At 36.6% G+C, this 15403-nt stretch overlaps 2 protein-coding genes across 5 annotated transcripts in view; one reads left to right on the top strand and one right to left on the bottom strand.

The window, feature by feature from the left end:
• Window positions 1–15403, bottom strand: part of LOC108965744 (cAMP-dependent protein kinase type I regulatory subunit) — a 52969-nt gene that overhangs the window by 33533 nt on the left and 4033 nt on the right. Inside the window, exon 1 of one of the 4 annotated variants that reach the window (XM_018928345.1) lies at window positions 5687–5796. The exons of the other annotated variants lie outside the window; for them this stretch is intronic. The gene's annotated coding sequence lies outside the window, so the exon portion shown is untranslated. Of the gene's footprint in view, window positions 1–5686; window positions 5797–15403 lie in introns of those variants that run through there. 4 annotated transcript variants of the gene reach the window in all.
• LOC108965747 lies at window positions 13147–13930 on the top strand. Its single transcript, XM_018928347.1, has 2 exons — window positions 13147–13461; window positions 13519–13930. Exons 1-2 carry the CDS (start codon window positions 13225–13227, stop codon window positions 13774–13776), a joined length of 495 nt encoding a protein of 164 aa, XP_018783892.1. The 5' UTR covers window positions 13147–13224; the 3' UTR covers window positions 13777–13930.

Here is a 15403-nt window from a genome sequence, read left to right as displayed (position 1 = left end):
ATGCACACATCACTCAGGTTTGAAAACGAATTAATATGAAGAAACATCAGTTTCCGCTGGCTCCCAAGTTCACCAGATCTGACTGCGAAGTTGAGGTGAATCAGTAGTCATCAAATCTGACTGAAGCAGTCCATTAAATCCAATAAGTTTCTAATTAGGTGTCACATACCATATGCGTGACTGACCATGGGTCATTTAGGAACCATAATTTTTAAAAATAATTAATTACATAACATAAAATAAAATTTTCCATACCATAAAAAAATAAATGTAAGGCATTGATTAAAAAAAAAATTGTTTTTGTAGCACGATTCGTGCGCCACCCTATATATAGCTGCCATACAAATGAAGTTTTGTATGGAAAACTTTTTTATTTTTTAAGCTATCTTCACGATATTGAACACAATTTACTGTCTAAGGCAACGACACAATCTCCGATAAAACTGTTCAGACCGGACCACTATAACATATAGTGGATGATAACGTGGTTCTGTGTGAAGGATATTATAAAATCGGTGCAACCAAAGTTAACGTTTGTTATATTTATTTTATTTTTTGAGTTTCATAGATGAGAACTATCTACACCATACCTACTTTGCAGTCGTCGTTAGCGTTTGGAGAGGTTTTGGTTTTGTTTTTGAAAAAAAAAGTAGAATTTTAATATTTTAAGTCGTTAAATTTGCAACAAATCCCGCTGAACTCGGGAAAATAGGTGAGTTTGTGTTGTTGCATCATTAAAAGATTTTAATTAATTAGTGCAAAAATAGAGCTTAGAGCTTAAGACTTATAAATTCTTATACAACTGAACTGGACTCAAATGAGACAACTAAAACAAAGGAAAATATGAAAATATAACTTTGAACAATTGTTTCAAATAACACATATTTACGAATATTCATATATAGAAACTCTAGTAAAGGAATTGATTGAGTTTATATGTATATATGTATTTATTTCAGTACGAATGTATTTTTATATAAATACTTTCAAAGTTGTGTAGGTCATAAGTTAGCGCCTGGAGGCCAGAAGCGTCGTTAGAAAGTTAACACAACAAACGGCAAGAATGCACGGGCTGTAAGTACTGTACTGGTAAAATTAAAAAAAAAAAAAGTTTTGTTTTAATTAGGACAAGTATTCAAGCAATGCTGGCTTGTTCAACACGAACTAAAGAAATGTTTATAAAATCTGAAAATGTTAAAAAAAAAAACAAAAAAACAAAAAAAAAAACAATAAAATTATACTTGTAAACTCTGCGTTGGATAAAATATGTTTTAGACTGACTTTTTTACAAGCAATTTACAAAATAGTTTATCGCTTGAAAAAATAACAATAATTTTGAGATTTCTTCGCAAATTTATGTATTCACACTTTACTTGCTTACGGAATACTTTGTGGCATACTCAGTCTCACTTGCGGCAATATTTTGAGCTTCGTCGACTTTAACATCTTCAATTAAATTGTCGCCTGGACAAGAAGACAAACAGAGGCCGAACTTTAAATTAAAAAACGAATACAAATTAGTCATAACCGGAAGGTGTAACACTGTTTCCCTTTAAGCTTTCAATGGCGAACTAAACACAGGATACGACGAATACCCATAAAGTCGAACCGTAAAATGTTATTGATTATAAAACCAATTTCAGAGTAAACATTATAGATTTTAGTTATATGTACATACATTAGGTTGGCCTTTAAACCTAAAATTATTAATGAGCTTTATTGTAAACTTCTTGTGAATAAATCATTCCCATGTATTTTCTCGATTATGCTACAAGGTGCGTTCCAACGTAAACAGGACTTTTTTAATCTAGCGCTCCTTGGTGGCCTTAGAATCTGCTAACTTTATCGTTTGTCCAGTGAGAATTTAATGACATTTTATTGATTGGAGGTGAGTTTATTGCGTTTAAAGTGTCAGTATGTTTATATTATCGGTGCGAAAACGAACTTCGTACAAAGAGCCAATATTAAATTTTGTTTTAAAATTGGTAAAATTTTTACCGAAACGTTTCAATTGATGAAACAAGTTTATGACGATAATTGCCTATCCCGTAGCAGAGTACACGAGTGGTTTCAACGTTCCCAAAGTGGTTGTGATCGCCGGAAATTCCAGCCGAAATCATCATTGAAATTCAAGGAAATGCAATTGAACATCTCCAAAACGTTGATGAACGTGGGATTACGAAAGGTGTGTGCACGATTTGTTCCGCACAAATTGACTGACGCCCAAAAATTGCTCAGAGTCCAACATTCAAAGGATGACTATTTGACCAAAAATCACATTTTAACCATTAAAAACTCCCCGTATTCACCTGATATGGCACTTCTTCATTTTCGGAAAATTGCATTTGTCCCTGAAAAGTAAGGGTTATGCCGACGGAGAGGCCATTCCAAAGGTTTGCAGCGGCATACTGGCGGCCATACCGGCCAACGAGCTATAACGCTCATTCGACATGCTTTTGAACCGTGCTAAAAGCTGTATTGAAGCAGAAATAGACTATTTTGAATAAAAAAAAATAGATTTTGCCGAAAAAACCATTTGTTTTTACTTAAGTTCTGTCTACTTTGGAAGGCACATTGTATTGTGAACTTCCGCAAGCTGTCCCACAAGGTTTTGTTTTGATTTCTGTAAACTTATAAAGCCAATTATCAGGATTATTTGAAATAATAATGAATTGAAAAAAACTTCTTGAATGGTCAGACGTTGGATAGCAACTTGAAAATCGATTTTTTTAATGGTCCTTAGGTCATATAGGTTTTTAAAATCAAGTAAATATTTATTATAATATGCTTAAACATTTTGTGAACAAATTTCATTTAAGATTAGGGGAAATATCGAATATGGGAGATTTTTCGCTTGTGAAGTTCAAGATAAGAAAAATACAAATTTGTGAATTTTTCTATGGGGAACGGTGTTCACACGAGGTTTACAACAACGCTAAATATTCTTCAGTGGCACTAACACAATCCGTCTTACCACCGTCCAACACCTGTTTATGATTTAATTTCAACTTTTTGTCAGATTACAGTTTGGATCACTTTAGCGTATAGCATAAACCATATACCATACACCATACAAACTGAACGATCGCATTTCACGAGATATCTTCACTAAATTTGGCATAGGTTATTGTCTTAGGTCTATTGTATTCTTATAATATTGTAAGAACCACCATAATCATTGATATATACATACTTGTACATATTTACAAACAATAGAAAATTGTGCAGTTCAAGAACAAATGTAAATATAAACACAAATAATGCGCACGCCCAAAAAAAAACTTAATAATAATAAAATAAAAGTTAAATATAGTGAAATGAAGAATAATATATGTCAGTATATGTATTTAACAAATAAGGAGTTTCAAGGAAATAAAATATGACACTTGCGTGTTATTTATATTTACATTTTTGTTTTTGCTGACGTTACGGAAATGTCAACCAGCAAATTAAGGTAACCAGTACAGACTAACTAATCAGTCCACGTCATAAAGGACAATGGATTGCTAAAAAGGACCCGAACAATTTTACTGTCCATCACAAGGAGCAGCAATTAAAAGGTGTGCGTGTCGCGCAGACATTACGTCTGCGGCCACAAATGAAAAAGTAATGCAAATGAGTAAATCAGCGTGTAAAGATGTACACATACAAGTAAGTACATATATTATATGTATACATATATTTACAGAAATATATTTTTAAAGAAGAATGAAGGGAAAAGCCAAAGTTCACGCAAGAGAAATGCAAAGCAAGCTATGCGCTCATACTTATTTATGCACGAACACATCTTGCTCATAACGGTAGTGGCGAAAAGTGACAATAAATCGCGCTTTGCCAGCAAAAAGTGTGGCCTTGAAGGAAAAGGGAAATAAGAAGAAAAAATTATATGGAAATGTCAAATGTTTGTAAGCAAAGCACAGTAAAGTGAATATAAAAAAAATAAAAAGGAAGTTTATATGACGTTAAAATATATTACTTATTTAAGCCATCCTTCGACATATAGTATGAAATATTTATTTTTAAAGAAATCTACACAATTTATTCGAGCCAACTTTCGACTCGGCTTTGAGCATGTCACTTTTGACAAATATAAAGTTTTTAGAGCAGTTACTACATTTCGAAAACACTACCTCGAGCATAAAAATGCATCCGAAGGTTAACCGAATGGACCCAAATAGTTCTTGATACCCTATTGAATATCCAAATATTGTTTATAGTATATTTTAAAGATATTTAATTGGTGAAAAAGGGCACAGGTGAAGAAGGGCTTGCTACGAAGCAAAAATGTCATTAACAAATAAAGAAGCTTCCAATCAAGAACTTTATTTTCATCATTCAGTTTGTATGACAGCTATAACATATAGTGAACCGATATGGACAATTTCTACGGAGATTGTACCGTTGGCTTTGATAATAACCCTTACCAGATTTGATGTAGACATCTCGTCAAATGAAAAAGCTCTCCATACAAGCACTTTATTACGATCGTTCAGTTTGTATGACAGCTACATATATGCAAAAGTGATCCGATGTGAGCCAATTCTTCGGAGATAGCACCGTTACCTTAGGTAATATTCCATGCCGAATTTCTTGAGTATATCTCTCTATATGAAAAAGTTTTTCTTACAAGCACTTTTTTCCGATTGTTCAGTTTATATGGCAGCTATATGCTTTAGTGGTCCGATTAGAACAATTTTTTTTTGAGAAAGTTGCCGTTACTTGGTATAATGAACTATGGCAAATTACATGAAGATGTCTTTTCAAATAAAAAAGTTTTCTTTATAAGAATTTAATTGCGAACGTTTAAGTTTATATGGCAACTATATGCTATAAAGGTTCGATAGCAGCCATTCCGACAAATGAGAAGCTCATTGCTGAGTAAGGACTTTTGCAAGATTTCAAATATAATATCTAAAAACCTGACACACTAGCTCGTATATATACAGAATGACGGACGGACGGACAGCCAGAAATGTATCAGCTAGTCACGCTGATCATTTATGTATAAATTTCATAGATTCTCTGAGTGTTACAACTCTAATGACAAACTTATTATATCCCCTTTTCAGGGTATAAAAATAGATATAAACAAGCAATTTTTTAGATTTTCTGAATTAAAAATAAACAGCCTTAAAATTTTCTTAAAATATTTTAGTCTAAATAAAACCAAACGAACTTCAAGCACATAAAGCACTAGGAAATATTAAAGTACACAGCAAATAACGGTTTACAATAACAAAACAATCCCACAAAACTAACTGATAAATGTAAGAGAAAACAAAGTAACATTTCGACTGTAATATGGAAACAAAACAATGCTGCACACCTTTCACCGCACGCCGTCCCCGCCACAAACTCAGCGACCCTCGCCTGCAGCCACTGCACTCTTTTAATTAACATGTTTTTCATGTCATCGCACACATACGAGTACACCGGCCGACGTATAACCAACCGAGACTAACCAATAACTAACGGCCGAGTAATAACTCGCTCGACACTGTCTACTTGGCAGGCGGTAAAAACGCAAACCTTGTTAACAGGCCATTAGCATTACTCAAATAAAATGGTAATTAATCAAGTTGCAATCCGATACACACGTAGAGTGCGTACGAAGGAATTGCGTGCACTTCGATTTTTCCGTTTTCGATTTTAGGGGCGCACGGGGACCGCAATAAACCGCACTCACTACTGAAGACACTAAAAATATGTATATCCTTCAATATACACGGAAGCGCTTTCATCTCATTGTCGATGGTAATTTATGCGAAATTGTATGAAACTTGCAACGCCATTTATAGCCACTCATTCACATTTTCGCTCACTCACTCACTACCTTACACGTAGACGTTCCAATGACAACTGAATGGCGCACAATGTACACAATATACTCTAACGATGATGATGTTGGCGGCGCAGAGTGGCACAGGATGATTTCGAATCTCCAACGAGAGCACTGGCACAACACACTAACGACGTCACCGCCATCGCCACAGCACAGCGTCCCGCCAATAACAATGAGCGTCAACAACACCGCTATCCCAACAATTGCAGTTAAACGTCACAGCAGGACACACATGCGAAGTTGTTGCTGCTTTCGTTGTCGCTTTGGAACGACTCCTTTGGGCATACAAATATTTATCTATGTACACACTCCATTTAAATCTCTACACAGTAGTACCATATAAATATTGATAAAAGCACCGCTGTGTTGGCGACATAGTGACCTTCATCGGAAAAGCGCTTAAGTAGCGAAAGTAATAGCAGACCGATATCGTACGAGTATGCACACAAACAAAATCAAAGGAGCTCACATTGGTTTGGTGCTTTATTTAGCGATAAATTTGAGCGAATGTGGGAAATACTTAGCAGTGACTGCCTGTGTTTGCCGTTAAACAAAAGTATTTCCTCGAGCATTTCAATGTCGGTACGAAGCTCTGACGATATATGTATGTATGTATGTATGTATAGGTTCATGTAAAGGGTGGTGTTGGTCTTGAGCGTACGTTGTGTGAGAAAAGATGAGAGGCAAACATAAAGCTTTCCGTGTCTACTGACGAAAAAGCTCAGTAACAGTAAACAATGATTTCAGTATTTGTAATTTAATATTAAGTAAAAGGTGACCAGAAATCATAATTTCCGAATGTTATTAAGCAAGGATTTACAAGAGAAGAGCTTATAAAAATGTACATACTTATACACTTAACCCACCTGTGGAGACTTCGATTGCTTTTTAAGCTTTCACTGTTTGGAATTCTAATTTTCAAAACTGTTTTCTTTAAATATTCAATATGTTTTATTAGAGTAGATATATTTTTTTTTTCAATTAAAATTTATTTTTAATGTTTAGTTAAGAGTTTTTTCTATCTCGTGTGTAAGCTGCATATAGTCTTAGAACATACTTATTCGACTTAAGGAGAAATTCGCCCACCTATCACTTCGAAAAGGTCTAGGGAAAAGTACCTGCTAAAACAAACAGGCAACAGTGACAGAAAGTGGTGACTCAAAATTAAACAGAATTTTACTTAAGCCATATTAATACATTTTGACAAAAAACAACTGGAAATTGTTGTTAAACAAAGCCTTCAAAGGTGGTCGAAAGATCGTTATAGATATGCCGCGTTCTGGACAACCTATTCAACTGATAAAAATATCAAACAAAAGTGAAGGATATGGTGCTTAAAGGTAAGTGTTACAGAGATGGCAAGAGAGCTCGACATTTCTCGCGAGTCCGTTCGAAAGATTTTATTGGATATTTTGGGGATGAAAGGCGTACGCAATGAATACCATCGATCAACCACCGGATTCACCAGTTTTGGCTCCGTGTGATATATTTTTGTTCTGCAAACTGAAATTGCCACTCCGTACAACCCGTTTTTAGTCAATCGTAGAGATAAAACAAAAATTCGTTGAAAGAGCTGAATGCCATTCCAAAAAGTGCTTATGAAAAGTGTTTCGAATTCTGAAAAAATTGGTTGGCATACTTGTAAGTGTTTTACATCTGGTGGGGATTAACAAATTATATATTGAGGAATAATTATATAGTCTAACAAAGAGAGTTCGTACAAGTTTTTAGCCAACTCCGTTAGAAGGTTATCTTAGGAAGAACTATTAGAAAAGACTTGTTTAATATTTATGGAAGAATTAGACGGAATCACGATTCTTAGTTGAGATGAAAGTGTGCTTGGATTATAAGTTGCGTCAAATTGTTGTAAAAGGAAAATAAAATGCAAGAATGCAATATATATTCATAAGAAAAATTATAGACCCCTCATTAAAATAATGAGGTTAACTGAAAAACAGTATTTTATTTTTGGTTCTTACCAAATTTACATTTCTAGCTTAAGTTCAGCAAAATTTTCGAAATCAAAAAGTGTCTTAGTTAAATCTATTTGTATCCTCATTGTGAGCGACTTAACATAAAGGGTGTTTTTTAGACTTATGGTTTTCAATGAGGCTATATTCTTTTCGACGTTAGTCTTTTTGACAGCTGTTACTTGATTTAGGTATACTCAGTTTGGTTGGTTTTCAATGAGGCTATATTCTTTTCGAAGTTAGTCTTTCTGACAACTGTTACTTGATTTAGGTATACTCAGTTTGGTTTGCTAAACTTTAGAGGATGGAACCATATGTAGAAGTTCACGCCATTGACAAAAGTTCTCTGAGTGTCATCATTTGGGAGTGGCTAGAAACGATTCTTTTAAATATGGCTCAAGCAGCTCACGACTTCCGGTCTTAGACCAAGTATTCTCTGGGTAGCCGAAAAATATAAGTTTGAAGGCCCACGGTTGTGCGCTGGGCTTGGAACCCGACACGTAAAAAACCACCCATAATGAAAGGATAACTCGGCTATAATCGCGTATGCGTTGTCTATGCCAATAAAGAATACGAAGTCTGGTTTGCCATTCCATAATGTACAATCGTGAACTCACTTTTGGTTGAATGGGTACGTAAATAAACGAAATTGTCGCATGTGAAATATTAATAATCCCCCAAGGATCCACAAGCCACTGTTACCTTATGGACAGAAGAAATCATTGGTTAATTTTGCTTCAAATAAGAAAACGATCAAAATATTATAGTCAGTGGAGAACGCTATAAAGCCATGACTAATAATTTTTTCGTGTCTGAATTTAAATGATGTTGATTTTGAAGAGCTTTGGTTCCAACAAGACGACGCAACATGCCATTCAGCCAGCGAAACATTAAGGAAAATTTTAGGTACATTATCTCGTGACGTTGGTCTGTGGTTCATCCTCCATATAATTAATAACACTAGATTATTTTATGGGGACGACTATTTTTTCGAGACGACTGATAAATTGGAAGATGCCATCTTCGGCGCGTTATTACTGACATAATTGCTGCAAAAAGTACTCAAAAATTTATCTTCTCGGACGGAATTTATTCGAGCAAGCCGCAGCGGTCGCTTTTCACAAATAATTTTTAAAACATAACGGCAAACTCTTATCTTTAAAATAAAGCAAAAATTTTGGCCATAACCTGAAGTATTTCTTCTTGCACATGTCTAACAAAAATACAATTTATATGTATGTATTACGTTACAAACGTAACGTAACGCGGCTATAAAATATAAAATAACAATAAAACTTCAAATGAATGCACATTAATGTACAGAAATGTCCGCCCTCACCTGTGCACTTACGATATCTTCCTCGGGTATTGTCGTGCAGGAGGTGCGCACATGCCGCACCCGATGTATAACATCCAAACTAAGTCTGTGCTCGTCGCGAATCGCCTCTGCCGCCACGCGAGATGTTAAATGGCCGCCATCGGAAAAAGACCGGATGCGAACGGCCCCATGCTCGTCTGTGGTTAAACACACCGATTTAAAGCGATCGATCACCGTCCCTTGTATTTGATTGACTCCCAACGTATTGCCCATGGCAATTGTAAATACAAAAACACCAATAAAATAAATATGTATATGTATTCGCACTCAAATAAAATTGAATTGCGTATGTGTGTATTTCGCGGCTTTCACACATACATATGCATGTAAATAAGGAAGCTATTGATAGCCAACACTAGGAAGGCGCCAATCCGACAATTGCGATAGAGAGTCAATGCTCGCGAGACCGTAAACTGTGTGGTGTGCTATGTATGTGGGTTGCCAGTGCAGCTAGTACCGCACGCCTCAAGGATCCGGGTCAGACTGAAATATGCAGATTTCTCACAACAGCATCCGCTGTCAGCCTGCTACATATTTTACAATTTATAATGACTAGAGCAATATTAGCAGTCAAAGCGTCAACTTTTAACTTAATTACAGCCCAACACAATGGTGTGCCTTGTATTTTGCACTAAACGGGCACGTATGTATGTATATGTAAACAACAACAAAGATCCAGTGCAAGGATAAGGTTACATACAGATGTGTATAAGAGACAGGCCCAACACAATGGTGTGCCTTGTATTTTGCACTAAACGGGCACGTATGTATGTATATGTAAACAACAACAAAGATCCAGTGCAAGGATAAGGTTACATACACGTATATTGATACGCTGGGGTGGAGTCCTGTTGCGCGTTGTCCAGCTGCATGGATGTACGATTTTAACAGGTGGTTTTTACTCCAACAACAAAGTAATGCCACGGTAAATAAAAATAAATAGACATACAATAAGCGAATATGAGTTGTATGAGTGACAGGATATTTTTAGGGGTTTCGTCATTTTTTAATAACGGTATTAATGGATAGAATTTGTGGCGTTTAAAAATTAATCAAGTGTGAAACAGTTAAGAGTACAGTGGCGGCGAAAAAGTTGAGCTACTGGTGAAAAATGTGTACAGAAGTTTTATATGCGACAGATACTAAATACACTTTTCATGTTGCACTATTTGCGGTGAAGATAATGCAGAACATGACAAAACGTTGACTCAAGTTTTATTATAAGAACTTGACTTTGGGCGATCAGTTTGTGTGGGAGCTACATATATGCTATTTCTGTCCGATATGAACAATATCTTCGGAGACTATGTTGTTGCCTTGGATAATAAACCGTGAAAAATTTCATAAAGATACCTTGTCAAACAAAGGGCTCCCTTATACCGCTATGTCCGAATTTGGTATCCCTGCAAAACTAATACGGCTGTGTAAACTGACGTTAAGCAATACCAAAAGCTCCGTCAGGATGGGGACAGACCTCTGCGAGCCGTTCGATACCAAACGAGGTTTCAGACAAGGTGACTTCCTATCTTGTGACTGCTTCAATCTACAGCTGAAGAAAATAATTCGAGTTGCAGGGCTCAATAGAGATGGTATAATATTTTATAAAAGTGTACAGCTGATATCGTAGGCCGATGACATCGATATCATTGGCCTCAACATCCGCGCTGTAAGTTTCGCTTTCTCCAAACTGGCTAAGGAAGCGAAGCATATGGGTCTGGTTTTGAACGAGGGCCAGACGAAATATCGCTTGTTATCAAACAAACAGTCGTCGCACTCGCGACTAGGCTCCCATGTCACTGTTGTCAGTCAGAACTTCGAAGTCGTAGATAATTTCGTCTATCTTGGAACCAGTCACTAACAACAATGTCAGCTTCAAAATCCAACGCAGAATAACTCTTGCTAGCAGGACTTCGGTCTAAGTAGAAAATTGAGAAGTAAACTCCTCTCACGACGAACAAAGACCAAACTCTATAAGTAGCTCATTATTCCCGTCCTGCTATATGGTGCAGAGGCATGGAGGATGACAATATCTCTTCAGTAGACGTTACGAGTTTCCAAGAGAAAGGTTCTGCGGAAAATTTAAGGCCTTTGCGCATTGGCAACGGCGAGTATCGATGGAATGTAGAGCTGTAAGAGATATACAGCTGTAAGAGATATACGACGCCATTGACATAGTTCAGCGCATTTAGGGACAAGCGGCAGCAATTTTACAAATAATCTCATTTTCGCAAGCCTGCTTCTTCAAATCTAATATAATGTGAAGGCCACGAAAAACTAAACGCAGCCAAAAATTCCTTAAAAAGAGATAACAATTCAGCGGGATTTCTAACAGGTCACCTTTAAGAGACAATATTGGGAAAATTATCAGTATTTTTTAATTATTAAAACTTAAGTTGCGGATCTCATGCTGCATTCTTGATATATAAACGTTAGACGAGAGCAGCAGGTATAATATATCTCTAGTCACGGAACAACAGGTGAAGTTGAGGAAAATTGCTACTCTTAACGTTGGAGGGGGGACTGTAATGTCTCTCAAGCAGAAGTGGCAGCCATAAAGGTAACAGCAGAAGTACTTCACCGAAGCGCGACGTTTTTGAAAGCAGTATACATCCAACCAAATAGCAGAGCTGCTATACGGCCATTGAACTCTCTAATAGTGAGCTGAAAGCTAGTCAAGGAGTGCGTGATCTCACTAGCAATAACATCAAGTTACTTGCATATTAAAGTTGTCTAGAACAAGGCACAGCGGAATCGGCGGAAATTGTAATGCCGATGAGCATACCGAAAAACTCACCCATACCCTAAATACAGCAGGTTGGGAAGGAGTAGAGATTTTCCTGCCTTTGTGCATTCGGCCGCGAGATCTATGAGTTTCGCTCGAGCTCCAACAACCTTTGGTCAGCAACCAGCACTTGTGAAGTAGCTAAAACCTTCTGACCCAAACAGCAAAGCAAAGCGTCGCAATCATATCACATCGGACAAGCGTCTCCAGCAGTTCGAGTGAAATTATTCGTGAACTCACAAGTAATATGTCTTCCCTTCAAGGGTGTTACACTGATTATAGCGGCCCTCCAATTTTTCGAAACCGTTTTTATAATACGGTTTGTGCTTTACTTCAAAATAAGCCTCAGTCTCGGCTATCACCTCTTCATTCAACGAAAATTTTTTCCCAGCGATCATTCTTCTGAGATTTGCGAATAGGAAATAGTCGCTGAGGGGCCAGATCTGGAGAAAGGGTGGAACACTGGTGGTCTTGGTGAAATGGTCAATAATGCTCGGTAATATTCGCTATTTATGGTCCTTTCTTTTTCAAGATAGTGAATAAAAAGTATCATATGCGCATCCCAAACAGCCGCTTTCATAACCTTACTAAGCGTCTGATGTGTTTTTTCACGCTTTGGAGCGTGCAGTTCATTTAAATGACTGTCGATTTGACTTCGAAGTGAAATGATGGAGCCATGTTTCATCCATTGCCACATATCGACCCAAGAACTCTGACTTATTAGGCTTGAGCATCTCAAAACACTACTCCGAATCATGAACTCTTCGTTGTTTTTGGCCAAAAGTGAACTCACGTCAAGTCACCCACTTTGCACAGCGCTTTCTCATACCCAAATATTATATTTACGATTGATATGATGTACACTTTTATTTCCCTAAAACTTGGACCGTATTCTTTCTCTTAAACAGCAATATTTTATCAGCTCCCGAATTTCTTTTGTAACCAGTTTTTTTCACAATAACAAAAGTTGCTTCATTTAAAGTGATATAATTCACAAACTAATGATCCGGGTAACTAAAACTCATATGAATTAAGGTGGCGCTATCTATTGACCTATTATACGGTATCATTACACTTTACATGTTTAGCACTCATATAATTGGGAAATAATTTACCACAATGAATTTGAAAAAATTTTCAAGATTTTTTCTTGATATTACATATCCATTTCATTCGTTTTTCACACGCGTTACAAATTACTGTGTAAAAAAATTTAATTATAAATCTATATTTTTTTATAAAAAAATTTTAAATGGAAATACAAAAAACATTATCGACGCCTAAACCGCCGTCTAAAACAGCTTTTTTAAAAACGAAATCTGGAAAATGCCACCGGCCATGCGGGACACTTCATCGTAATCCCTATTTGAACTTTTTACGAGAATTCCGTTTGCGCAATAGCGGGCTATCGGCGGTAGAGATTATACGTCGCGGTGCCAGAGAATGGAGAAGTATGCCAAAGGAGGACAAACTGCAGTTTATAGAAGAGGTTAGTGTGAATTTTGTCTGATCCAACATTATGTTCAGTTTAATTAATTTACCACAGGCATTTTATGCACCGAAAAAAAGGAAGCCACCACCACCACCACCGGCACCGATACCCGCGCAGCCGACACAGATGCGCGGGACGCCATTCCAGGACAGTTGTGGCATAGTATGCCCCAATCCTTGTGCGAAAAAACGTCGCAGAAGAAAGGCGAGATGTGCCCGCAGACGCAGACCTAAGAGGAGGCGTTGCGCCAAGAAGCGGCGTCCAAAGCGCCGTGGCTGCAAACGCAGGAAGAGAAAAAGCTGCAGAATATAGTCGGCGCCGGATTAGGATCAAGAAAGTGAATCTCGATATTAAATTAAAAAAAAAATTCTCAATTCGTGTTTATGGTGTATGCGTGTTTAGTAGTTGTTTGTAAGTCTGGCATAAAATATGTGTCAATAAATGGAAAAATTTTGCGTATTTTTAATCCAAGTGTTCTCTGTGGAAAATAATTAGCTTAGACTAGATCACGAAGCTGTAGGCGGAGAAGCAACAGCAGTGTTCGATGCAGTATGTACGATGATTTTTGGTAAGAAGCTTGTTCAGATTACCAACTTCAATCGTAACCATATCTAAGAGCTGGTTCCACATTTCGGTTAAACAAATTTTTGATAGAACTGGGAAGTCTAAAAATATTCTAGCCGTTAATATTTATAAACACTAATGATAATAACTGAGAACTTTGAAATAAGACTTTTCTACTGTCGCAACTTGGTAGAACACTTAAAACTAATAGAGATATGTATGGAGTGGTTAGTTTATGCAACGAGTGCTGAGTGTATGCAAACACCGCGAGGATATTTGTATACATATGTATATATAAGAAATCTGATTAATGTTACTGTCAGTGAATATATGTGAATGATCATGATGACGAAAAGAGTTGAATTCTGGGTAAAAATTGAACTTGTAACCCTGTCCTTTGCCATTATAGGAAGGTTGGTATTACAGTTAAGCGAAATCAGACTATTGCCACGCCGAAAGAAATCCCTTAATCAAAAACCTATAAATACAATGTGAAAATGGGGGAAATCGACCATAACGTTAAAAGTCCCCATATTACCGAATATGTGATGTCAGTGCCAATGGTTGACTTTTTAATATATAAATCACTCTGTGAGCCGTTCCCACGACAGTCGGGTCTTACAAATGGGAACAAACCCGGATTATTATCCGGCCAAGGACTGTCCACTCGCCACCATTTCTCGAATATTTCAGGAATGTTTTCTACTTATAACAACAACTACATTAATAGTTATATTACTGAAATTCGGAGAGAATTTTTTATGATAATGGATAAAAACCTGTCAAGATCTCCCCGACGTTATACTATATAAGCGAGTCCCTGTTATTATCTATCTATCTATCTATACTATATATGAATATCGCTCAATATATAAGTTATTCAGAGAGCAGCATTTTCCGGTAATATTATACTTGATTATGGTAAAACTAAATACAGTCAGACCGTAGACCTTTAATGAAATTGTATAAGCATGTTATTTAACGCTGACTATGAATAAAACCGATCTAGACTTTGCTCTAAATATCATATCCCTCACAATATTTACGATGGCTTGAAATGACAATGAGATATATGGATGAAATTTGGTGACATCATTACTACTACTATGAGCAAGAAATAGTATGACTTTGTTCATAAATCATTCTTCAAAATATATGTTGTCCCCCTCAAAGTAATCAATTACATTGTATTTCAGTAGTATACCGGTGTAATTTCGGATACGAAAAACTTCAAAGAAGTACTGGACGCCATTTAAAGTGGACGTATTAACAACTTCACTGATTACCTCTTATTGATTGGCGTTGTTTTTGTTGAGTTCTGCCCAGTCGACATTCCTTGGCAGGATAAAAATCCAGGTCCGTCCCGGTTACGTAG

Source organism: Bactrocera latifrons, unplaced genomic scaffold (assembly GCF_001853355.1).
Source record: "Bactrocera latifrons isolate USDA-ARS-PBARC rearing strain unplaced genomic scaffold, ASM185335v1 scaffold_147, whole genome shotgun sequence".
NCBI classification, from domain to species: Eukaryota; Metazoa; Arthropoda; class Insecta; order Diptera; family Tephritidae; genus Bactrocera; species Bactrocera latifrons.
Note: the sequence above shows the minus strand (reverse complement) of the source record. Positions and strands in the feature narration are given on the sequence as shown.